The 27,482-nt window shown below is 47.1% G+C and overlaps 1 protein-coding gene across 2 annotated transcripts in view; it reads right to left on the bottom strand.

The window, feature by feature from the left end:
* Window positions 1–12,649, bottom strand: part of CLK3 (CDC like kinase 3) — a 60,451-nt gene extending 47,802 nt beyond the window's left edge. Inside the window, exons 1-4 of one of the 2 annotated variants that reach the window (XM_073579537.1) lie at window positions 12,269–12,649; window positions 10,237–10,307; window positions 3,183–3,328; window positions 168–348 (exon numbers count right to left, since the gene is read on the bottom strand). In XM_073579537.1, the coding sequence (XP_073435638.1) occupies window positions 168–348; window positions 3,183–3,328 (327 nt within the window). In that variant the 5' untranslated portion in view covers window positions 10,237–10,307; window positions 12,269–12,649. The remainder of the gene's footprint in view (window positions 1–167; window positions 349–3,182; window positions 3,329–10,236; window positions 10,308–12,268) is intronic. The other variant, XM_073579536.1, reaches the window with a different exon arrangement.
* Window positions 12,650–27,482: the final 14,833 nt, after the last annotated feature.

Raw genomic sequence — 27,482 nt, 5'->3', positions numbered from 1 at the left:
GCTGTTTTTCTATAGTAAAAAAAAAAAAATCAAGTGACAAATTTGCTAACATTATACAGCTGGTAATAAAGAAAAAAAGCCACCGCATGCTATAAATTGCTTACATAATAGTGAATGCTACGATACAGCCAGATTGGAGGTCACTCACCCACGTACTCTATACTCACCGAAGAAAAGCTGCCAGATCTAGACCGATGTCTGCGGGAGGTGCGATGAAGATGATACCTTCTAGATCTAGATTTCTCTACAATAGATGATTTTGTAGAATAACTCTCACTATGGAATGAAATGCTTTGAGTGCCGCGGTCATTTCTCGACCATGCCTTAAGCGATTTCTCCCAGTAAGCCCTAAATGAATAATAAAATGATCACATGACAAAAGATGTACATTAACAGCTGAACTTTGCCATATTGGTCAAACGCCTTCAACTTTGGAAAATATTTTACCTAAATAAAGCTGTTTTCATTGCAATTTTACCACTGAGAGATCACATTACAGCAAAATCCCCATATTTATGCTTGGGTTTTCAGGGCAATATGACATTGATAGTTGGAGTAAAATTCTGATTGTATGTCCAATTTTTCATGTCAAAGTGAAACATAATATAAATTCATAGAAAAATCAAAGCATCAGCCTTGAAGTCTTTATACCACCTCCAAGGTACAAAATGGTAAATATATTATATACCGTATTTTTAGGACTATAAGACGCACCGGACCATAAGACACACCCCAAATTTTCAGAAGGGAAATAGGGAAAAAAAATAATGTGTCAAGTGGGGGTCCGTCTTACAGTCCGAATTCAGCTTACCCGGGGGGGAGGGGCGATCTCTGGTGGTCCGGCGATATGACTCATCCCAAGCAGGTGCGGCAGCCTCCGGGAAATTTCATCCCAGGCTGGTTCGGCGGTGGTGCTCGGGGCTCTACCGGCATCTTGTGAAAGCCTGAAGGCCCCGCATACCCATTGCTGCGATGCCGTGGCCTCCGGGAAATTTCATCCCAGGCTGGTGCGGCAGGTTCGGTGGTGGTGCTCTGTGATGCGTGTGGCTCTGCCGGTATCTTGTGAAAGCCCGGAGGCCCCGCAATCGGAGCATGCGCCACCCCCGGCGGCCATTTTCCCGGAGGCCACCGCATTGCAGCAATGGATGTACGGGGCCTCCAGGCTTTCACAAAATGCAGGCGGAGCCCCTCGCACGAGCCTGGGAAGTGATTGTGATCACCCGGCAGCGTCTGACTGGGACCACCACAGAATCGCCCGACTCCTGCTGCCACCACAGTATTTTTAAGTATATTCCGACTATAAGGAGCACCCCCATTTTGCTCGAAAATTTTGGGTGAAAAAAGTGCGTCTTATAGTCTGAAAAATGCGGATATAGAGAGATATATATATATATATATATATATATATATATATATATATATATATATACACACACATATATACACAAAAAATTGTTTTTGCATCGTTCTATTCTGAGAGCTATAACTTACCGTGTATACTCGAGTATAAGCCGAGGCACCTAATTTTGCCACGGAAAACTGGGTAAGCTTACTGACTCTAGTATAAGCCGGATATGCATTGTCCCCTCACCCCTGTCCTGCTCTGTGTGGCTCTCCCCCCTCCCAGTATGCATGGCTCGGCTCCCCCGTCTCATCCTTCTATGTATGGCTCAGCTCCCTGTCCTCACCTGTCCTCCTACATGCTCCTCCCCCTGTCCTCCTCCATCATACTCACCTTCCTCGTGCCATCGCTGAACGTCCCTGCAGCTTCTGTGTTGAGCGGTCACATGGTACCGCTCATTAAGGTAATGAATATGCCTCCACGTATGGGAGTGGAGTTGCTTCCATATTCATTATCTTAATGAGCGGCACCATGTGATCGCTCAAGACAGAAGCTGCCGGCCCCAGGACAACGGAGGATGCAGGGACATTCAGCGATGGCACGAGGAGGGTGAGTATGATGTCCCAGCCACTGGCTCCTGCCGCCGCTCCCCCTTCCCAGCTGGCTTTCTGCACAATGACTCGAGTATAAGCCGAGGGGTGCATTTTCAGCACAAAAAATGTGCTTAAAATCTCGGCTTATACACGAGTACAGTTTTTTAATGCTCATGGCTTCTTTTTTGTGGGACAAGATCAAGATGACGTTATCAGCTATATCATTTTTATGTACATTCGACTTTTTGATGGTGTTTTATTATATACTAGATGGTGGTCCGATTCTAACGCATCGGGTATTCTAGAATATGTATGTGAGTGAGGGTTAAAGGAATCTGTCACCCCATTTTTGCCCCATAAGCTGGGGCCACCGCCATCAGGGGCTTATCTACAGCATTCTGTAATGCTGTAGATAAGCCCCTGATGAAACCTGAAAGATAAAAAAAAACACGTTAGATTATACTCACCGGGTTGCGGAGTCAGGTGCGGTGGGTGTCGCGGTCCGGCACCTCCCATCTTCATACGATGATGTCTTCCTTCTTGCTTCTCCCTCGGCTCCTGCGCATGCGTACTTTATCTGCCCTATTGAGGGCAGAGTAAAGTACTGCAGTGCGCAGGCGCCGGGAAAGGTCAGAGAGGTCTGGCGCCTGCACACTGCAGTACTCTGCCCTCAACAGGGCAGATAAAGTACGCGTGCGCAGGAGCCGAGGGAGAGGCAAGGAGGAGGACATCATCGTATGAAGATGGAAGGCGCCGGACGGGACGGCGACACCCATTGGACCAGACGGAACGCTGGGGTGAGTATAAGCTAACTTTTTTTTCTTATCTTTCAGGTTTCATCGGGGGCTTATCTACAGCATTACAGAATGCTGTAGATAAGCCCCTGATGGCGGTGGCCCCAGCTTATGGGGCAAAAATGGGGTGACAGACTCCCTTTAAATTCTATGCCAATATCGCTGATTGCAGCAAATTCGTGCGGCAGGAGATGAACCGCGGCAACAGTCGGGAGATCAGCGGCTAGGGCACGACCAATCAGCGACGTGGGATTTCCGTTACAAACAGAGAGAGACAGACAGAATTAGACTATTATATAGTAGATGAAAATAATTAAAAACGACAATTATGGAGTTGCTATTTTTTTTCATTGACACTCAAAAATTGGAAAACAAAGCAATAAAAAAAATTATGTATCCATATTTTTCAACAACTGTCTAAAATTTTTGCATCGTAATGTACATCTGGCATACCTCCTAGAGCGAGATCTTGCTGGCGATTTCCAGTACGGAGAAAGTCTGCGTCGTCCATGTCCCTCACGTTCCAAACTTCTACTAAGTCGCCGTCTTTTCCTCACCCTGGAGTCTTGACGCGACCAGTGTCTCTTCCTCCGATGCATCTATCAGTTTATTAAACAGATACAGTATATTATCATACTACGACTGTCCATCCATTGTGTCCTGACTGCTTGCCAATAATTTTTCATGGTGGCCATGGACAGACTGAGAAGGCTCTCTGTCATAGAAAGAGACTATGCTCTACAACATCTATATGCCTTAATACACATATGGAAAGGGGTGGCCTTTGTAAGACATCTCTTAGTCCAGTTCTTGGCTCTAAATACAGTTCAAAAAGACAAACAAAATATAATCAGAAAGCAGTGGCTGTATATGTACCCCCTGAGTGACAGCAGGAAAAGCATTAGAGCCGGCTGTCCGTGTGCAGTTACAGCCACCACTCTCTATATACTGAACGGTGACTGAAACCGCTCCGGCACCAGCCCTATGACTGGACGCCAAACACTGCCAGGTGGAATAAAGTTAATTATCTCCCCCTGTATAAGTACAACATAGGTCGCCTCCCCCTGTTTGAAGCAGGCTCCAGCGATAAGCCCGCAAATTTTCAGGCACATGTCAGCGATCCACCCACTGTTAACATATTAAATGCCGCTGTCCACCTCTGACAGCAGCATTTAACATGATCGCGCTGGCAGGGCTGTGGAGTCGGAGTCGTGGAGTCGGTGCTCATTTTGGTGGAGTCAGAGTTGGTATAAAATGGACCGACTCCTAAAATATATAATAAATTGGGTACAGTAGTTCAATGCAGAATGAGCTGAATATTTTTTCATAGGAGTTTGGGAAAGTTATGAAATGTCCTATAAATGACTGTTCTATTCCTGATCTAAGGCTACATTCACACACAGCGTTTTTCCTGCGTTTTTTGAGGATACGTTTTTCAGTTGCAAAAGCAGATCAGCTTTTTAAAAAAACTGCATCACCTGAAAGGTTTTTGAGCTCATAGATAATGTTTTAAATAGAGCAGATTTCTAATCTGCTTTTGCTATCTATATATCCATTTATCCATATCTGTCTATCCATATCATATCTGTACCAAAAAGAATGAAAGCCGGATAGCACACAGACTAAGGCTGAGTTCACACGTGGCGTTTTTTTCGCGTTTCCGCGGCGGTTTTAACCGCGCGATTTTGCCGCGAAAACGCGAAAAATAAGCATCCCATGCATTCCTATGGGATTCCGCAATGCTGTGCTAATGCTGCGGTTTTTACCGCGGCGGAATCGCTTCGCGGTAAAAACCGCAGCATGCTCATTAATTTGCGGAATCGCGGCGATCCCGCACCCATAGGAATGCATTGTTCCGCTTATTTCCCGCATGTGGCTGTGCACACCATGCGGAAAGTAAGCAGAACAATTGCGGATGGTACCCATGGTCCGGAGGAGAGGAGACTGTCCTCCGGGCTTTGGGTACCATATCCCTGTAAAAAATAGAATTTAAAATAAAAAATATTGTTATTCTCACCCTCCGGCGTCCCGCGCAGTCTTCCCACTTCTCCTCACGCTCTCGTTCCCAGTAGTCCTTTGCGAAAATGCTCGCGATGACGTCCCGTCTCGCGGTCATCGCGAATTACCGCGACACGTCGCGATCCCGCGAGAACTGACGTCATCGCGGGCATTTTCGCAAAGGATTACTGGGAACGGATGCGCGGGACGTCGGAGGGTGAGAATAACACCATTTTTTATTTTTTTTTTTTACATTCTATCTTTTACTACTGATGCTGCATAGGCGGCCTCAGTAGTAAAAAGTTGGTCACACTCGTCAAACACTATGTTTGACGAGTGTGACCAACCTGTCAATCAGTTCTCCAAGCGATGCTCCAGATCGCTTGGAAAACGCTAGCATTTTGCAAGCTAAATACGCTTGCAAAATGCTAGTTTTTCCGCGGGAAAATCGCGGGAATTTAAAATGCGATTTTCCCGCGGACTGGAATTCCGGAATTCTCGCGGTAATTTCCGCGAGAGTTCCGGTACGTGTGCACTTAGCCTAACACTCCTTTTTTTTAGCACCAGTCAGGTACACCTCATAGCTGCCCAAAAGGACGCCCAGGACAGGCATTGCTCGTCTTCAGTAACATCAACATCAACTGATAGTTGGAATAAATAGACTGCATTCATCACCACATCTTCTTAAGGTGCAGGCTTTATTTTCAAGTGTAGGGGTGTGAAGTATGAGGTTCTGCAGCAGCTGAGGTGTGCAGTATGAAATTCTGCGGAACAGTATGAGATTCTGCCCCCCCCCCCAGGTTTGATCCTGGCTACGCCCATAGTGTGAATGTAGCCTGAGGATCTAGGCTTTATCTTAGCCGAGATAAGTCATAGTGTGTGTGTGTGTGTGTGTGTGTGTGTGTGTGTGTGTGTGTGTGTGTGTGTGTGTGTATATATACACACACACACACACACAGTACAGACCAAAAGTTTGGACACACCTTCTCAATCAGAGCGTTTTCTTTATTTTCATGACTATGAAAATTGTAGACTCACTCTGAAGGCATCAAAACTATGAATTAACACATGTGGAATTATATAATTAACAAAAAAGTGTGAAACAACTGAGAATACTGTATGTCTTATATTCTAGGTTCTTCAAAGTAGCCACCTTTTGCTTTGATTTCTGCTTTGCACACTCTTGGCATTCTCTTGATGAGCTTCAAGAGGTAGTCACCGGAAATGGTTTTCACTTCACAGGTGTGCCCTGTCAGGTTTAATAAGTGGGATTTCTTGCCTTATAAATGAGGTTGGGACCATCAGTTGTGTTGTGCAGAAGTCTGGTGGATACACAGGTGATAGTCCTACTGAATAGACTGTTAGAATTTGTATTATGGCAAGAAAAAAGCAGCTGAGTAAAGAAAAACGAGTGGCCATCATTACTTTAAGAAATGAAGGTTAGTCAGTCCGAAAAATTGGGAAAAAACTTTGAAAGTGTCCCCAAGTGCATTGGCAAAAACCATCAAGCGCTACAAAGAAACTGGCTCACATGAGGACCGCCCCAGGAAAGGAAGACCAAGAGTCACCTCTGCTGCGGAGGATAAGTTCATCCTAGTCACCAGCCTCAGAAATCGCAGGTTAACAGCAGCTCAGAATAGAGACCAGGTCAATGCCACACAGAGTTCTAGCAGCAGACATCTCTACAACAACTGTTAAGAGGAGACTTTGTGCAGCAGGCCTTCATTGTAAAATAGCTGCTAAGAAACCACTGCTAAGGACAGGCCACAAGCAGAAGAGACTTGTTTGGGCTAGAGAACACAAGGAATGGACATTAGACCAGTGGAAATCTGTGCTTTGGTCTGATGAGTCCAAATTTGAGATCTTTGGTTCCAACCACCATGTCTTTGTGCAACGCAGAAAAGGTGAACGGATGGACTCTACATGCCTGGTTCCCACCGTGAAGCATGGAGGAGGAGGTGTGATGGTGTGGGGGTGCTTTGCTGGTGACACTGTTGGGGATTTATTCAAAATTGAAGGCATACTGAACCAGCATGGCTACCACAGCATCTTGCAGCGGCATGCTATTCCATCCGGTTTGGGTTTAGTTGGACCATCATTTATTTTTCAACAGGACAATGGCCTCAAACACACCTCCAGGCTGTGTAAGGGCTATTTGACCAAGAAGGAGAGTGATGGGGTGCTACGCCAGATGACCTGGCCTCCACAGTCACCAGACCTGAACCCAATCGAAATGGTTTCGGGTGAGCTGGACCGCAGAGTGAAGGCAAAAGGGCCAACAAGTGCTAAGCATCTCTGGGAACTCCTTCAAGACTGTTGGAAGACCATTTCTGGTGACTACCACTTGAAGCTCATCAAGAGAATGCCAAGAGTGTGCAAAGCAGTAATCAAAGCAAAAGGTGGCTACTTTGAAGAATCTAGAATATAAGACATCTTTCAGTTGTTTCACACTTTAATTATATAATTCCACATGTGTTAATTCATTGTTTTGATGCCTTCAGAATGAATATACAATTTTCTTAGTCATGAAAATAAAGAAAACTCTTTGAATGAGAAGGTGTGTCCAAACTTTGGTCTGTACCGTATACAAGTACATGTGTACAGTGTATTACATATTTACAATTTATTACAGTTTTTTGTGTTCTAAAGTTGTATTCCAATAAATAGATATAATGTTCTAAATATCTTGATTATTGGATCATAGAAATGATTAAATGTCTGATATTCACATTGTACTACAATAAATTTTTCACTTAAATATAAGCAATATATGTGGGAGTCGGAGTCGTAGTTGGAAATTGAGGAGTCGGAGTTGCAGGTTTGGCTTACCGACTCCACAGCCCTGCGCGCTGGAAACGCGCCATTAGCTCTGCCAATCGTGACAACTGGGGTCTGTAGGAGACTCCTGTGGTTGTCATTGTCGAATAGCTAAGTGCCGCCCTGCGGACGATGCTCATAGCAGATGAGCATTTGAGGTACTGTGAGGTAGCGCTGTCATTCAAGGTTGGGGGACACTCGCTTGGCAGCGAATAAGTCACATCCAGCACGGGTTTTCATAAAGCAGTATAATGCGGTTTATTTCAGCTTCATAAACAGTCACAGCAACAGAAAACAGCATACAGTCAGCATTGCGTCCATTACAGAGTTCAGCTCTATTATCCTTGCATCACACAAATTATGCACTGTTCAATGCGCAGGCTTTCTAGCCACCAAGTTATCTTACCCACGTCAGGGTTGCCTCGTGCTGTTTCACCATGCTGCACGTTTATTCCCTCCAGGGAACTAACAGGCACACATCGCCATTACACACAGCGTCCACATGTGCTGTCAGGCAGGAAGCCCTATGTCAGCAGGACCTTCCTCTCTGGACCAATCGGGTCCCTGCATTCATCCACATGTGACCAGACCTCAGGTACCTTATATGGTCCATAACCACACCCACAGGTGATCACATGGCTATGACCTCACCCAAGGTCCTATTGCAGACAACCACACCCAGGCTTCCCTGACACATTGTAACAGAACGTACTAGTCAGCAGTACCTCTGCTGATCATTATGATCTTTCAGTATCCTACACCTATCAGGGCAATGGAAATGTTTATATGGCTGTCCTGGGACACCCACACAGTGCCCCCTAGCGGACACAGTGGTCACTGTACCACAGTACATATAGCAGGGCTCAAGCCCTGCTTTGAATGGAACAGGAGATTGGATGATCACAGCTTGTAGTATGCCATGGAGTCTATTGAAGCCAGTAAGAAAGTTTTTTTTTTTTTTTTTTTTAAAGTTCAAATCACACCCCTACCTTTTGCCCATTCAAAATAACACAATTAACTCGATCTATCTATATATAAAAATAATTAATCTGATCAGTAAACGATGTAACGAGAATAAAAAATAAATCGCCAGAATACCTTTTCTTTGGTTGCTGCAACATTGAATAAAAAGGTTATCAAACATTGCGTTTACCCCAAAACGGTATTAATAAAAACGTCAGCTCGTCACACTAAATGGAGATGCTGCGGGTCTTGGAAAATGGCACCATTTTTTTTTTTTTTTTTTACATACTTTGGATTTTTTTTTACCACTTACATAAAAAAGAACTTATACATGTTTGGTATCTACAAGCTTGTAATGACCTGCAGAATCATAATGGCAGGTCAGTTTTAGTATTTAGTGAGAATGGTAAAAAAAAACGAAAAAAAAAAAAACACCCAATCGTGGAATTAGACTTTTTTTGCAATTTCGCCGCACTTGGATTTTTTTCCCCCATTTTCCAGTACACTATATGGTAAAACCAATGGTACTGTTCAAAAGTACAACTCGTCCCACAAAAATAAGCCTTAATATGCCCATATTGATGGAAAATAAAGATATGGCTCTGAGAAGAAGGGGAGCAAAAAACGAAGACTCAAAAATGGAAAAACCCAAGGTGAAGGGATTGTCCTGTCTTGTAGTGAAAGTTAACAGTCATTCGACATAACTGAAGACTTCTGAATCCTTAGTGTGTACACCATACGCTGTCAGTATTGATGCTGAAACAGGGTGGTCATGTGAATGAAAGTATGCAATTTGCATACATGTGATCATATGCCAACTAGAAGTGCTTGGTCAAGCTAAATACAAATTAAGTGAGCGAGGTCGGGCACGTCTAGTTGGAAAGTGGCCGGAAATGTTGAGATTGCATGCTTGCGTCTCAGCAGCAACACTGTAGACTCCTAACAGCATACAGTGAACACGTTGTAAGGATTCATAAGTCTGCAGTCTACTTGCGATGCCGTCCTCCTGCTTGCATTGTCGCTCCCCGGCATTGCGCCCCTGCACAGGCGTACTTATCTGCCCTGCTGAGGGCAGAGAAAAGCTCTGCAGTGCGCAGTCGCCGGGAAAGGTCAGAGAGACCCAGCTCCTGCGCACTGCAGGACTTTGCTCTGCCCTCAACAGGGGAAGTAAGTATGCCTGCGCAGGAGCGCGATGCCAGGAAGCCATGATGCATGCAGGAGGGCGGCGTCGCAAGAAGATGGGACTCAGGCGCCGGACCCGGACCTACAACACTCATCGGACCGGACAGCCCCAGGGGTGAGTATGATAAAACTTACTTTTCTTATATTTCAGGTCGGACCGGGGGCTTATCTACAGCATTATAGAATGCTGTAGATAAGCCCTGAAAGGCAGTGTCCGCAACTTATAGCGGCCAAAAAAGGAGACAATTTCCCTTTAACATTCAATGAATTAGAAAACAGGAAAAAAAATCCAAGTGAAGTAAAGTCGAGAAGAAAATGCAATTCTTTCATGTTTATATGGCATTCATTCTGTGGTTTAAAAAAAAAAAAAAGACTCAGACATGATTCTACAGATCTGGACAACTATGGCAATATCAAGCTTGCTTATATTTTATTATATTTAATGGTGTTTTTTTTTTTACAAACTTTAGAAAAAGTGTACATTATCCTCATTAAAGAGTGCATACTTCAAATATTATACATGTAATTAAATGAATAAAACACTCACTTTAGCTTGTTTCAGAAAGGAAAAGTCATGCTTCGTAAGCTTTTGTAATCACATGGGAAGTGTTCTGAGGACTGAAAAAGAATATGAATTGTTTTATGTATTAGTATATATTAAATGAACGGTTCCTGCCATAGTAAATCTAACACACTGTGGTAGAGGGTTTATGTGCCCGTATATGGAGGCCACAATAACAGCTGCAGCATAAATCAAAGTAGCCCGTTATAGCACAGAAACATGCCATCTTGTTTTCTATAGTCATAGCTCTTACGACTATATAGTGTATGAACAAGCCATATTCTTGAGGATTCATTTGCAGGTAAATATATGATAGCGCTATACTGTTATGAATGTAGTAAAACATTTATATGCGCTTTCTACATATAACAAAAAAATTACAAATTAAGTAACCAAACAAAAGTAATAACCTGAATAATTCATTTAACACCGCCACCACACATTGATGCCCCGTCCACACAGTCCCAACTACACTGCCCCGCTCGGTCTGGCTCCCCCCACCACACCGCCGCCGCCACCACACTCGGCGTGACTCCCCCAACCACGCCGCCCGCACGCCACCGCCGCCACGCTGGGCCTGGCGCCCCAACCACCTCGCCCGCACCCCACCGCCGCCACGCTGGGCCTGGCGCCCCAACCACCTCGCCCGCACCCCACCGCCGCCACGCTGGGCCTGGCGCCCCAACCACCTCGCCCGCACCCCACCGCCGCCACGCTGGGCCTGGCGCCCCAACCACCTCGCCCGCACCCCACCGCCGCCACGCTGGGCCTGGCGCCCCAACCACCTCGCCCGCACCCCACCGCCGCCACGCTGGGCCTGGCGCCCCAACCACCTCGCCCGCACCCCACCGCCGCCACGCTGGGCCTGGCGCCCCAACCACCTCGCCCGCACCCCACCGCCGCCACGCTGGGCCTGGCGCCCCAACCACCTCGCCCGCACCCCACCGCCGCCACGCTGGGCCTGGCGCCCCAACCACCTCGCCCGCACCCCACCGCCGCCACGCTGGGCCTGGCGCCCCAACCACCTCGCCCGCACCCCACCGCCGCCACGCTGGGCCTGGCGCCCCAACCACCTCGCCCGCACCCCACCGCCGCCACGCTGGGCCTGGCGCCCCAACCACCTCGCCCGCACCCCACCGCCGCCACGCTGGGCCTGGCGCCCCAACCACCTCGCCCGCACCCCACCGCCGCCACGCTGGGCCTGGCGCCCCAACCACCTCGCCCGCACCCCACCGCCGCCACGCTGGACCTGGCGCCCCAACCACGTCGCCCGTTCCCCACCGCTGCCACGCTGGACCTGGTGCCCCAACCACGTCGCCCGCACCCCACCGCTGCCACGCTGGGCCTGGCGCCCCATCCACGTCGCCCGCACCCCACCGCTGCCACGCTGGGCCTGGTGCCCCAACTACGTCGCCCACACCCCACGCTGGTCCTGGCGCCCCAACTACGTCGCCCACACCCCACGCTGGTCCTGGCGCCCCAACCACATCGCCCGCACCCCACCGCCGCAACGCTGGGCCTGGCTCCCCAACCACGTCGCCCGCACCCCACCGCCGCAACGCTGGGCCTGGCGCCCCAACCACGTCGCCCGCACCCCACCGCCGCCACACTCAGCGCCCCAAGCCCATCACCCATATCCCACTGCCGCCACGCTCGGCCTGGCGCCCCAACCACGTCGCCAGCACCCCACCGCCGCCACACTCAGCGCCCCAAGCCCATCGCCCGCATCCCACTGCCGCCACACTCAGCGCCCCAAGCCCATCGCCCGCATCCCACCGCCGCCACACTCAGCGCCCCAAGCCCATCGCCCGCATCCCACTGCCGCCACACTCAGCGCCCCAAGACCATCGCCCGCATCCCACTGCCGCCACGCTCGGCCTGGCGCCCCAACCACGTCGCCCGCACCCCACCACCACCACATAGGCCATGGCAGCTCTTCTGGGCGATACCACCACCAGGAGAATCCTGTGCGTCCTTTACCACCTCACAGGCCCCCGCGCTTCATGGTACAGCTCACCTGCAGCAGCTTCAGTCACAGACCAGCACTGGCATTATCCCAGCAGCCCCGGGTATACACGGGCACAGAGCCCCGGAACACAGCTCTAATCAAGACTTCTCACAAATCGGCACTTCCCCGTTTCCTCAGTCACACTGCACCGGAAACCGAAAGCAGGATGTGTGCGCGAAATCACAGGAACCAGTCTCCGGGCTCAGGGGAAACATCCGTCACCAGCTGTGTAATGGCCGCTACCTAGTTCACCCCGAACACACCGATGCCCGAACGGGGATTCCGTGACGTCAGAATGACTAGCCCCGCCCAGTTCCTGACCGCTTCCTTAGCCTTTGGTCTGGCTCGCGAGCTAATTGGTGCATAGTTAGCACGTGATGCTGACAATGCTGCCACGTGATATGTGTGTTTTTGGCCAAGTAGTGAGCCGTTCACATGGCGGGAAGTGGCTGAGTCAGTACATGGAGCAATGGGCGGAGTCATGTGGAGGAGGAGCTGGCATCATTCAAACCTCACTCACGCACTCAGAAACGTACAAATGTAGAGATGAGAGAAGCGGCGGTCGGCCGGCGTCTTATTGTTAGTGTACACTGGGTACCGGGCACAGGCACTGCCGGCCTCACCTGACCTCACCAACCGGACAACGTTCTGAAAACAAACTACAAATGTTGTTTGGTGCAAAACTGAGTTGCTTAAAACATTTCTGATTTCTCCAAAATGGTGGAAGCTGAGGCCTAGCAAAGCCCTCCTGACCGACGACTCCGCACTGCCACTATTGGAATGGCGTACACCCCGCCAGAAAGGCTCAGTGCTCCCTGACCGACATATATCTGGTGGAGGCGCCTCTTTCACACTTCAGTTTTTTGTGTCAGTTAAAATCCCCCAAAAAGGCGGAAAAGCAGATCCGTTCCTAACTGATGTGAACGGATGCAACAGGATCTGTTTTTTGACGGATCCGCAGAATGAAGAATTTTAAAGGAACCGCTGGCAGAGAGAGAGAGATTGATTTTTTTCGTCTGCCAGAAAGGATTTCAGGGTTAATTTTCTCCCTGCCTTCCTTTCTCCGGGCATGCGCATTTTAAAATGCGGATCCTACAACAAAAAAACGTTGCAGGGTCCGTCCAGGCGTGCTGGTGGACGCAAAAAATTTGGCGGATCCGCAAAAAAACGGATCCAACGGATGGCCATCAGTCAAGATCTGCCAGTAATGCAACTCAATGGGGAAAAAAACGGATCCGCCCCAAAAAATGGCGGATCCGTTTTTCTGATCTCTCCAAAATGGTGGAAGCTGAGGCCTAGCAAAGCCCTCCCGATCAACGACTCCGCACTGCCATTATTGGAATGGCGTACACCCCGCCAGAAAGGCTCAGTGCTCCCTGACCGACATATATCTGGTGGAGGCGCCTCTTTCACACTTCAGTTTTTTGTGTCAGTTAAAATCCCCCAAAAAGGCGGAAAAGCAGATCCGTTCCTAACTGATGTGAACGGATGCAACAGGATCTGTTTTTTGACGGATCCGCAGAATGAAGAATTTTAAAGGAACCGCTGGCAGAGAGAGAGAGATTGATTTTTTTCGTCTGCCAGAAAGGATTTCAGGGTTAATTTTCTCCCTGCCTTCCTTTCTCCGGGCATGCGCATTTTAAAATGCGGATCCTACAACAAAAAAAGTTGCAGGGTCCGTCCAGGCGTGCTGGTGGACGCAAAAAATTTGGCGGATCCGCAAAAAAACGGATCCAACGGATGGCCATCAGTCAAGATCTGCCAGTAATGCAACTCAATGGGGAAAAAAACGGATCCGCCCCAAAAAATGGCGGATCCGTTTTTCTGATCTCTCCAAAATGGTGGAAGCTGAGGCCTAGCAAAGCCCTCCCGATCAACGACTCCGCACTGCCATTATTGGAATGGCGTACACCCCGCCAGAAAGGCTCAGTGCTCCCTGACGGACATACATCTGGTGGAGGCGCCTCTTAACCTAATTTCCATTTATGCAACTTCATTTTTTTGCTCCCCTTCCTCCCAGAGCCATAGCTTCTTATTTTTCTGTCAGTATACGCATATGAGGGCTTGTTTGTTGCGGGATGAGTTGTACTTTTGAATGTCATTGTTGATTTTACCATACAAGGAAAAAAGCGACATGGGGAGAAATTGTGGAAAAAATTCTGATGTTTTTTGTAATTTGTTTTTATGGTATATATTTTATTATTATTCATTTTTATAGTGTCATTTTATTCCATGGCACTTTACATGTGAAAAAGGGGCATACATAGACAGGTACAATAAATGAGTAATACAAGGCACACACAAGTACAGAAGGAGAGGACCCTGCCTGCGAGGGCTCATAGTCTACAGGGGATGGGCGAGGATACACTAGGAGAGGGTAGAGATGGACGCGTGTCGGTTAAGTAGGCTGAGAATCACTGCAGGTGGTAGACGTTTTGGAAGCGGTGGGTCTTCAGGTTCCGTTTGAAGGTTTCCATGATAGGTGAGAGTCTGATGTGTTGGGGTAGAGATTTCTTGAGTATGGGGGATGCGCGGTAGAAATCTTGTATGCGGTTGTGGGAAGAAGAGAGGAGTAGAGATGGAGATCTTGAGAGGATCGAAGGTTGCGTGTAGGTAAGTACTGGGAGACCATGTCACAGATGTATGGAGGAGACAGGCTGTGGTTGACGTTGTATGTCATAGGGTTTTGAACTGGAGCTCCTAGACAATAGGAAGCCAGTGAAGGGCTTGGCATTTTATGGTAAAAATGATCTTGCAATATGATTCTGCTCATGCTGATGTGTTATGGCAATAAACAAGATGGCCGTTTTTTCTATTTTTGTGGTGAAAGAAAAAAAAAAACAAGTTTGCAAAAGAATGTTTGTGGCTGTGTCATCATTTTCCAAGGCCTGTATCATTTTTATTTCTCCCGTCAGTGGAGCTGCGTTTTAATTTATCTTAAAACAGGTTTGGCCTGTGTGAAATTTTCACACATTGGTCGTCGGGGGCGCAGGCAATTTCAGAAAAAGCAAGCTGGTCAAATGTAAATGTATTTCATGACATGATGAACACAGACAGGTATTTATATATGTAGATTGGTAATACAATAAATTGGTTTGGTAAGTATAGGCCAAAAAAATGTCTTCGGTTGAAATGCCACCTGCAGGTCATGGTGTCTTTCTGTAGGTTTATGAAAATTAATATTTAAACTGTATTCACTATCCCCAAACCCCTGCACCCTTGAACCAAATAACTATCTCCCCCTCTCTTACCCCCCACCTCGCTTTATCTGCAGACACTCCTTAACCTCAGACGTCTTCTACTAATATACAATACGAGAGAGACGATCACTTTCCTTCACCCACCTACTTTCCCTTTCTCTGCTTCTCACTGCTAGTGACATATCCCCCAATCCTGCCCCCCCCCGCCTCATACATGCCACTAGTCCTCACCCCTATCTTTTTCACACTAAGCAATCCCTCACACTTAAAACCTGTGCCACTGACCACCCTCCTGCACCCTCTTTCTGGAGCACTTTGGAATGCTCGCTCCATCTGCAACAAGCTCCACGTGCTTCACAACCTCTTTACCTCCCGCAACCTTTCCTTCCTGGCCCTCAATGAGACCTGGCTGACATGGCCTCCCCGGCCGCGCTGAGTTATGGCGGCCTCCACTTTACCCACACTCCTCGCCCTGGCAACAGACATGGTGGAGGAGTGGGTTTCCTTTCAAAAACTGCTCCTTCAACCCTATCCAACCCCCACCCTCCCTTATCCTCCCTTCTTTCAAGGTTCACTCTGTCCATATTTACTCTCCCTCTAATCTCCAAATGGCTGTCATCTACCAACCACCAGGCTCAGCCACTGCCTTCATCGACCAATTCTCCACCTGGCTCCTCCACTTTCTCTCTTCTGACATCCCCACCATCATCATGGGGGACTTCAACATCCCCATTGACACCCACCAGCCAGCAGCCTCCAAACTCCTGTCACTTACCTCATCCTTTGGACTTACTCAGTGGTCCTCCACAGCCACCCACACAGATGGACATACAGTAGACCTCATCTTCACCCGCCTCTGTTCCCTATCTAATCTCACAACCTCTCCCCCCTATCTCACCACCATCTACTCACCTTCTCACCCTTGTCCTTCTCACCTGCCCCCCCATGTCCAGCCACTAGCACATTCTCGCAGAAACCTCGCACTCCTAGACATTCACAGACTCTCTTCTAACTCTGTCCTCCATATCTTCACTCCACAACATGGACAGTGCCACCGCTTTCTACAACACCACCCTCACATCAGCCATAGACTCAGTCTCTCCTCTCATGCGTGGCAAAGTGCGACAAACCAATAGGCATCCCTGGCACAACAACCTCACCAAAAAACTTCAACAAGCATCCAGGGTCGCGGAGTGGCGTTGGAAGAAAACACACCTGTTTTGCTTTGTTTTTCTGGATTTCTGCCTTTCCCTGCTGGGGTGTGCTGAATTCCTTTAGCACTGTCTTCTGAAAATACCTGAGTGCTGATTTAGTTTTTGAAGCCTAGCTGCTTCAGGGCCTTTTTCATATCAGCTTGTTGGCTTATGTCTTTGATAGGGTTTTGGCAGATTGCAGACAGCAGCCTTCCTGTCCTTTCCTATCTAGGTAGTTTTGGGCCCCGTCTTTGCTCAGTCTATCTTTCTGTCTGTGTTAGTGTTTTCATCTTGCTTCACCGTCATTATATGTTGGGGGCTGCCTATTGCTTTGGGGTCTGCTCTGGGGCAGTTTAGATTTCCCCTTTCTTTAGGCCTATTTAATTCTCCGGCCATGATCGAGGGGTCTAGGGCATCGTAGGAACCCCCCACGGCTACTGCTAGTTGTGTTGATAGGTTCAGGGGTCTGCAATCTGATAGTTGCCAACTTCTCTGGTTTTCTGGACTTAGCTTGTATTTCTGCTTTTGCCTCCTACGGTGACTCATTCATAACAAACCTCCCTCTCCAGCATCACTGAAGAAGAGTTTACCCATCTCCTTTCCAAATCACACCTCACCACCTGTGCACTTGATCCCATCCCTTCCCACCTGCTCTCCAACCTCACTAACATGATCATTCCAGCCCTAATCCATCTCTTCAACCTATCCCTAACTTCTGGTACCTTCCCCTCTGCCTTCAAACATGCCACCATAACACCCATCCTCGAAAAATCAAACCTTGACCCAACTGCTATGCCCAGCTATCGCCCCATATCACTGCTCCCGTTTGCTTCCAAATTCCTTGAACAGCATGTCCATGTTCAACTTTCCTCCCACCTCTCATCTAACTCCCTCCTCGACATCCTGCAATCTGGCTTCCGCCCCCACCACTCCACTGAAACTGTTCTGACCAAAATTACTAATGACTTACAGCCAAAAGCTAACAGACAGTTCTCCATCCTCCTCCTTGACCTGTCCTCTGCCTTTGACACAGTTGACCACTGCCTACTGCTACAGATTCTTTCTTCCCTTGGCATGAAAGACCTTGCCCTGTCCTGGATTTACTCATACCTTTCTGACCGCACATTCAGCGTTTCCCACTCCCATACTACCTCCTCATCCCACCCCCTCTCTGTTGGATTCCCCCAAGGCTCTGTCCTGGGACCCCTACTTTTTTCCATCTATACTCTTGGCCTAGGACAACTCATAAAGTCCCATGGCTTCCAGTACCACCTGTATGCAGATGACACTCAGATCTACCTCTCTGGCCCAGATGTCACCTCTCTGCTGTCCAGAATCCCGGAGTGTCTATCAGCCATATCCTCCTTTTTCACCTCTCGCTTCCTAAAACTCAATGTAGACAAAACTGAACTTATTATCTTTCCTCCATCTCACGTATCTTCCCTACCCGATCTATCTATTATGGTAAACGGCATCACGCTCTCTCCCGCACCTGAAATCCGCTGCCTTTGAGTAACTCTCGACTCTGCCCTGTCCTTCAAACCACACGTCCAAACTCTTGCCACCTCCTGTCGCTTCCAACTCAAAAATATTTCCAGAATCCATCCCTTCCTCAGCCCTCAATCTATTAAAAACTCTTGTACATGCCCTCATCATCTCCCACCTTGACTACTGCAACACTCTCCTCTGTGGCCTCCCTGCTGACTCTCTTGCACCACTCCAGTCTGTCCAATTCTGCTGCCCGACTAATCCACCTCTCTCCTTGCTACTCCCGTCTCTCCCCTCTGCAAATCCCTCCATTGGCTCCCAATTCCCCAACGAATCCAGTTGAAACTACTAACACTGACCTACAAAGCCATCCACAACCTTTCCCCTCCCTATATCTCTGAACTAATCTCCCAATATCTTCTCTCACGTAATCTTCAATCCTCCCATGACCTCCTACTCTCCTCCATACTTATTCGTTCCTCACACAACCGCCTACAAGATTTCTCCTGAATATCCACTATCCTCTGGAATTCCATGCCTCAACACGTCCGATTATCCACCACCCTCGGATCCTTCAAACGGAACCTGAAAACCCATCTTTTTAGGAAAGCTTACAGCCTGCAATAACCATTCTGCCGCCTCATCACCATCTGAGCTGCTGCACCCCCGACCTTCTGTCTCTTCCCCACTATCCCGTAGAATGTAAGTCCACAAGGACAGGGTCCTCTCCCCTCTGCACCAGTCCGTCATTGTAAATTTGTTTACTGTTAACGATATCTATAACTTTGTATGTAACCCCCCTTCTCATGTACAGCACCATGGAATTAATGGCGCTATATAAATAATATTTAGTGATAAAATCGTGAATGTGTGGTTTGTCTCTTTTCTTGCTGAAGGGGGAAAGTTTACCTTTCAAATGGTGTATGATTTGTGTGTGTGGGGGGGGAAAAGTAATCAGCGAAAAAGCAGTGCATGTTTACGAATGTGTTTGCATATGTGACTCACCATTTTTGTGTATGGGGGGAAGTAAACAGCGAAAAAGCAGTGCATGTAAACAAATGTGTTTGCATATGTGACTCACCTGCAGTGAAGTGTGCATTCCTCCAATGTGCCTGAAATAGGCTGGGCATGTTAGGTGTCGGGTTCCTGCAGCTGCACAGCGGGAATCCAGAGCCTTGCATTCAGTGGTCTCCCATTCTCCATCGACCGCAGAGGAGCCTGCTCAGCAGCCCCGCCATGCCCGACTCTGCCCAGACCAGCTCTGTGGGCCTGGCTGTTGTTGCCACCTCTGGGCCAGTAATAGCAACGCAGGCTGCTCAGCAGCAAGCCACTCCAGAAGCTAAGTCCTTCCGTCGCTCCACTGAGCATGCTCACGAGACGATCTCCCATTGGAGATCGGGAGTCACATGCCCAGGTCCTTCTCCAGATCTGATTGGTACATCTCAGGGATCTGGAAGCTTCCGGAAGGTCCCAGCTATAAAAGCTTTGCATGGTGCTAGTATAGACTCTAGTTACTACCTGTGTGAATGATGACGAATGCATGGACTTGCAAATGACTCATTAAGATTCCCCTCCCTCTGATATTACGTTTGTGGATAGGGAACTAGTGATAGAGTCAGCAACAGTCCATGCCAAACTACAGGCCACAGTGCATATCATCCATGTACTAGCGTCCGACAGTGTGCCTGCTACCGGGCATTGTCGTACAGTGGCAGTGTCTGTCGCCGCGCTGCAGTCAGCAGTACTTATTGGCATATGCGGTTGCGATGCTGCACGCACGGTAGGTCTAGAGGAACGCTGACCCTGTGTCTTGGGCCCGAGTCCTGTGACCATATACCGTGCGTGCATTCCGCTGGGTCCTGTGACGTCAACAGGCTCGGTCTTTGTATTTAACGCCTCGGCGTCTGTGAAGTAACAGAGACCGCCCAGCGCACACCGGGTGACGTTCAACCCGCTTGCGTTATACCGCCATATTGTGCGTCTGCCATTACGTAGCAGCAGTGTAACACCTCTGCATGGTGGACCCCGGGCGGCGAACGCACTTACTATTATTTAGTGCGTTCCGCCGTCCCTAACAGGGCAAGCTGGAAAGACCCCAAGTCAAATGTTTGGATTTGTTTGTGATATCTGTAAGTAGCTTTGTGGTAGTGTGCTTCCGAGTAATGTGCTGCCACCTGCAGGTCATTTGACCTTTCAAATGGTGTATCATTTGTTTGTGTGGGTGGAGTATGAACGGAGCAAGTGTGCAATTCAATAGGCAGTGCGCGTTTACAAATGTGTTTGCATATGTGACTCACCTGCAGTGAAGTGTGCAATCCTCCAATGTTCCTGAAATATGCTGGGCAAGCAGTTCGGCAAGCTGGAAAACCCCCAAGGCAAATGTTTGTATTTGTTTGTGATGTCTAAGCGGCTTTGCGGTAGTGTGCTTTGGGGTACTGTGGTGCCACTTGCAAGTCATTTTTCCTTACTGCAGGTTTATGAAAATTAATGTTTAAACTGTATTTTGTGATCAAGTCGTGGATGTGTGGTTTGTTTGGATATTTTCTTGCGGAAGGGGGCAAGTTTACCTTTCAAATGGTGTATCATTTGTGTGTGTGGGTGCAGTATGAACGGAGATACAAAGTAATCACCGAAAAACAGTGTTTAGAAATAACAGAATAGACCTTAATATTAATTTTTATTTAACGTTTTAATTTATACCAATTTGGGATAGATGTGACATTTTGACCGCTTGTTACATCGTTTTTTGTGGTATTGCATTGACAAAATAATAATTTTGGCGTGTTTGAATTATTTTTTGTTTACAGGGTTTACCGATCAAGTTAGTTATTTTGATAGATTGGACTTTTCTGAACGCGGCAATACCACATGTATTTTTTATTTTTAATATGTAAAAAAAAAAATTTTTTTTTTTTTACTTTCCACTGTACTTGTTAGTCCCCTCATGGGACTTGAAGCTGCTATCGTCTGATCGCTTGTGCTAAATGCAGCATTACATGATAGCAGCATGATAGTTATTAGAACATAACTTTTAATCTAGATATTATTAAAATTAGTAAACACACGATCAGCCAGTCACCAATAAGGAGGGGTCTGAGCAACCCCTGTAATTAGTATTAGTCATGTTGGTGTGTGTGTGTAGGGGATTGAAGTAAGACGTCCCATTTTAATGTCACCTCCCCTTTAAGAAGTGCTAATGTACTGTATATATGTAATTATTCTTGGTACTGCTACACTCATAGTGTTTTACCATTGTTTGCTTTATTGATACTGCCACATCATATATGTGTTACCATGCTGTAAGATTGTAATATATTGTGTTGTATAAGTTCTGCATATTTATGTATAGATTAGGGTAAGTTAGTGCATCCCTTGGGGTAATCAGAGGAGGGCACTATTAGTATAGAGTTCCTAGATATGGGCAAGTGTAGTTCTGTTGTGGGCCACTAGATGGGGGCATGCTAGTGGGCCTTGTAGTTACGTCTTGTAGGAAGTTCATAGTGGGTTAAATATAGGAGGATCTGTATTGGTTAAGTAAGTGTAAGAGATAGGTACTAGGCAGAAGGGCGAGGACTCCCAAAGTGTCCACAAGGGCTCTAGGCCCAGGACGACATAGTAGCTACGAAACGTTCTGTTGGAATAAAAGTACACAGGCACAGTAAGACGGGTGCTGGTTGAGACCCAAGCACCCCGGGCATTACGGTGTTCCACGGCAGCAAGCAAAAGAGAGAATTATGTGGTCCAAGGGTCGTGCAGGGCGTAGAATATTCACAATGTGGCAGATCTTAAATAGGGCTGAAGCTTGTAAGTCCCGGGTGAAACGGATGAACGGGATCCCCTATGTCTTGAGGTCCTACAGAAGTGAAGCTGCGGTACCGCCTAAGGCGCTACTACCCTGTAATGTGCGTGAGGACAAAGAAAGCAGGAAAGGGAAAGTGCAGGAGGAATGCTGTGTGGACTGTAATGTCACTGATGTGCCTGGGACCGTTGATGAGAAAAGTAAAATTGTTTGGCATCTGAACCAGTATCTGTGTCTGTTATTTCCACCCTATGCACCGAAACTAAGTGTACAGGAGTTGGGCAACACCGCTGTGGAATCCCTGACGGTGAACTGGAACCCCAAACAGGTACGCCGGTTGAAGCTGACAATTTTCCTGTGAGAAGAGGCCAGGACACCAAGGCCCTGGTGTCCTCGGCCACGACTACCATCCTGGCCCCTTCTTACATTTGCAACTGTATGTTGCCAGGTTCCCCGTCCATGGTATATTCTAAAGTTGTTCCTGTGTCCTGTTAGTCCAATATAGTTTGCCTGTATTTCTGTCATTGCTTCGGCGCTATCTACACACGTGGTCAAAATTGTTGGTACCCCTCTTTTAATGACAGAAAAACCCACAATGGAGAAATAAATAACTTGAATCTGACAAAAATAATAATAAATCAAAAATCTACGTAAATGATCAAATGAAAGTCCAACATTGCTTTTCAACCATGCTTCCACAAAATTAAAAAAAATAAATAAAACTCATGAAATAGGCCTGGACAGAAATGATGGTACCCTTAACTTAATATTTTGTTGCACAACATTTTGAGGCAATCACTTCAAATGATTCCTGTAACCGTCAATGAGACTTCTGCACCTCTCTACAGGTATTTTGGCCCACTCCAGAAGAGCAAACTGCTCCAGTTGTCTCGTGTTTGAAGGTTGCCTATTCCAGACGGCATGTTTTCAGCTCTTTCCAAAGATGCTCTATAGGATTTAGGTCAGGGCTTATAGAAGGCCACTTCAGAATAGTCCAGTGTTTTCCTCTTAGCCATTCTTGGGTGTTTTTAGCTGTGTGTTTTGGGTCTTTAGCCTGTTGCAAGACCCATGACCTGCAACTGAGACCAAGCTTTCTGACACTGGGCAGCACATTTCTCTCTAAAATCCCTTGATAGTCTTGATATTTCATTGTACGCTGCACAAATTCTAGACACCCTGCGCCAGATGCAGCAAAGTAGCCCCAGAACATAACAGAGCCTCCTCCATGTTTCACATTAGGGACAGTGTTCTTTTCTTGATATGCTTCATTTTTCCATCTGTGAACATAGAGCTCGTGCCTTGCCAAAAAGTTCCATTTCCAGTTTACTAATCCTGACAGCACCATGGTGAATGTTTTTCCCAGCAATATGCGCTCCTGAAGGATGATGATGGAACTTGATATTTAGATTCAAGGATGATTTTTATTTTTAATTCAAAATAGAATACAACCGGTTTCGACTGCTAAGAGTCTTCCTCAGGTATAATGTAAAGAATATAAACGGATCTGTCTGAACACATTTTATAGCAGATCTCCCTGCATATGGTTTTGGGTGGGGGCTGAAAGGTCTGTTTTTCAGACACACCCAGATACTCAGATATGCAGGATTTTGCACTCTGACGAATCGAACAAAACTCATATACCAAATAAATGTTACACAAAAAGTTTCACACAAAAGATTTTCACATAAAAAACAATTAAAAAGTATATATATAAAAATATTCCCAAAAAATTTTTCACACTAAAAATTTTTACACTAAAAATGTGAAAAAATTTTTGTGTGAAACTTTTTGTGTAACATTTATTTGGTATATGAGTTTTGTTCAATTCCTCAGAGTGCAAAATCCTGCATATCTGAGTATCTGGGTGTGTCTGAAAAACAGACCTTTCAGCCCCCACCCAAAACCATATGAAGGGAGATCTGCTATAAAATGTGTTCAGACAGATCCGTTTATATTCTTGACCTTATACCTGAGGAAGACTCTTAGCAGTCGAAACCGGTTGTATTCTATTTTGAATTAAAAATAAAAATCATCCTTAAATCTAAATATCAAGTTCCATCATCATCCTTCAGGAGCGCATATTGCTGGGAAAAACATTCACCAAGTGTTATAACCTATGAAAGCACTGTCCAGTGCTCTCACTAGTTCCCAGATCTTTGCAGCAAACTGCAAAGATCTGGGAACTAGTGAGAGCACTGGACAGTGCTTTCATAGGTTATAACACTTGGTGAATGTTTTTCCCAGCAATATGCGCTCTTGAAGGATGATGATGGAACTTGATATTTAGATTCAAGGATGATTTTTTAATTTTTGCTTCATTTCTGCAGACTGGCCGGGGTCGCGGCCGGTGTGCGCTCCAGCGTGCATTCCACAGTGACGTCATCTTTGCAGGCCGCGCAGAGAACTTACGGTTTATGGCCAGGGGGATGCGTTCCACAATGGAATTCAGGAAGAGGATCCGACGAAGACCTATGCCTGGGGGCTGGTGTTGTATAAATAGGGTCCCTGTGTATGTGTGTGGGCTGCCCTACTGTAAGCTGGGACTGCATACCATTAATTCTAACATGGAGGATCCCATTAAAAAAGACAGTGGCTTGGAGCAAAGCCAGTGGCATGTGAGTAAGCTTACAAAAGCAAACGACCACCTTTAGCCCTTACCCTACACTTAGGCTGGTTTCACACTTGCGTTGGGCAGAGCTGCGGAGGGCTGCATACTTCCTCTGATAAGCCCCACCCACTGCTGCACCTCTTCCATTCAGCTCTGCCTACGTCGGCATGCGTCCTGCATACCTATATTTAACATTGGGTACACAGGCCATGCGAATGTATGCGGATGCCTCCGCATGCGTCATTTTGACGATGCGCCGACGGCAACAAAATGCAACATGTTGCGTTCGGCGCAGCGTCAAAATGACACATGCGGAGGCATCCGCATACATTTGCATGGTCTGCATACCCAATGTTAAAGATAGGTACGCAGGACGCATGCCGATGTAGGCGGAGCTGAATGGAAGAGGTGAGTCAGTGGGAGGGGCTTAACGGAGGAAGTACGCAGCCCTCTGCAGCTCTGCCCAACGCAAGCGTGAAACTGATCTCGGTTCCTATATAAGGTCTCTGATGGAAGACTCCATAAGGTAGGACTAAGGTCTTCATGACGGATGTGTCTTCCTTGAGAGCTGCTTCTGCAGAGCCCAGCGCAAACCCTGGCCCAGTGAATACACTTGGAAAAGGGTTTATCGCCTTTGGATCAGGACCCATTTTTATAGGACCCGCCTTCCCACGTTCAGGGAGACAAGGATCCTGCACCAAAAACGAATTAAAAGACTACAAGCTGCAAATGCACCATCTGTAGTAAAAAACTCCCCTCCAATTGCAAAAAAATTCTGTGCTAGCGATGCACAGAAAAAATTGTCCGGATGGACGAAGTAAGAGGGTTGGTGCGACAGAAGATTCAGTCATCCCTGGCTACCTTCTCCAAGTCATTCACAGGGGGCCCTCAGTCTCAGAAGACTGAAGAAGAAAATATGCCACTGAAGATATCTCAGACTCAGAACCTGAGTCATCGGTTTCTGGGGATTGGAGGGAAGAGGGTGAACTGACCCCAAATCAGACAGAAGATGATAGGAAATTGTTATTTTCCTCAGAAAATATGAACTACTTTCGGCAGTCAGGAACACGATGGGAGTTGAGGAGGAGAAACCATCCAGCTCAGTCCAGGATGATCTATTTGGCGGCCTGATATCTAGGAAGAAAATGGTTTTTCCTATCCATGATAATGTCTAGAATCTAATCCTGGAGGAATAGGAGTTCCCGGAAAGGAAGTTGAGTATCCCAGGCGAGATGAAAGATTGGTTTCCCCTGGATGAAGAGACCGCAAAGTGTTGGACTGAGGTCCCTAAAGTAGATATCCAGGTAGCTAGGATAGCCAAAAAAACTACACTAGGACCCTCTTGACAGCATAATGGATAGTTTACTGAGGAAATCCTGGGAAGCTTCAGCGGCCTCCTTAAAAACAAACATCTCATCCGCCTGCGTAACACGAACCCTGTACCTCTGGTTTCAACAGTTAGAGGACCGTATCAGAAGTGGGACTCCGAGTGAAGATCTTATATCCTCTTTACTGCTTCTTCAGAATGTAGCAGGCTTGTTAGCGGCCTCCTCGGCAGAGTCGGTCCATATTGCAGCAAGAACATCAGTACTTTCCAACACTACCCAAAGGGCTCTATGGCTGAAAATGTGCAGTGGGGACATTCTATCAAAATTCAAACTATACTCTATTCCCTTCAAGGGCGATTACGTATTGGGCCCGACACTGGACGAATTACTATAGAAGGTAACCAACAAGAAAAATCTTCCAGAACCAAAACTGACCAAGAAGAAGCCCTTTCGCCCACCCCAGGCTCAGACCCCTCAATACAGGGAGAAAGGGAAAACGGGGCAATGGAGTTACCCAAAAGGTGGGAAAGGCAGAAATATTTTTCACAGCTCTCATTCAGAGACAGAAAATGACGCCAAGCAGGTAGGGGGCAGGATTGCAAACTACTTCCCAAGCTGGCAGGGGATAACATCGGATCGGAGAATCCTAGACTCAGTCAGAAGGGGTGTAAAAATAGAATTTTCCTCCTTCCCCCCTCAAAGTCTGGAAGTAACACATCTCCCTTCAGCAAAACTTCAAAAAAATTCTGCATTCAGAACTCCAACAGATGCTATCGTCAGCAGTAATTTCACCAGTTCCAGAGGCAGAGCAGGGTCAGGGCCACTACTCCCGACTGCTCCTAGTAAAAAAGCCAAGTGGGAAATACCAGGTCATCATCAACCTAAAGAAGCTGAACCAGCATATCCGGTACCAACGCTTCAAGATGGAGTCAATAAAGACCACAATACCATTGATTGGGAAAAATCAATCCATCCGTCCGATCAGCGGTATCTGAGGATTGCAGTTACTCTAGACGAAGAAGTGCACCATTTCCAGTTCAAGGTTCTGCCCTTTGGCATATCATCGGCACCTGAACATTTACAAAAATAATTGCTGAAGTAGTAGAATTCTTCAGGAAACAGGACATATGTGTCGTTCCTTACCTGGACGACCTTCTGGTCATGGCTCCCTGCAGCACCACTCTAAGAGAGCATCAGTTCTGCATACGCTAGCATCCTTAAGCTGGATTGTAAATTGGGAAAAATCGGACCTGAATCCCTCAACCAGGAAGGTCTTTCTAGGAATCCTCCTAGATTCCCAGAGCCAAATATCGTTTCTTCTGCCCACCAAGCAGGTAGGCATAAGATCAAAAGTTTGGATGCTAAAAAATCAGAAAAGGGTGACCATAAGATTTGCTATGTCAACGTTGGGGTCAATGAGTTCTTGCATCCGGGCGGTCCCCTGGGCCCAGCCCCACTCAAGAATACTTCAAAGGTTTATTCTGCCCCGCTGGAACAGAGACCCAGAGACCCTCAATACGAGAATCTCTCTACCTCAACATGTAAAGTTATCCCTAAACTGATGGTTCAACCAGGGAAACCTAGCAAAAGGGATACCCTGGATACAA

The sequence above is a fragment of the Dendrobates tinctorius genome, unplaced genomic scaffold (genome assembly GCF_039654945.1).
Source record: "Dendrobates tinctorius isolate UK_male_01 unplaced genomic scaffold, ASM3965494v1 ptg000062l, whole genome shotgun sequence".
In the NCBI taxonomy this organism is placed as follows: domain Eukaryota; kingdom Metazoa; phylum Chordata; class Amphibia; order Anura; family Dendrobatidae; genus Dendrobates; species Dendrobates tinctorius.
This window is presented reverse-complemented; position numbering and strand designations above follow the sequence as displayed.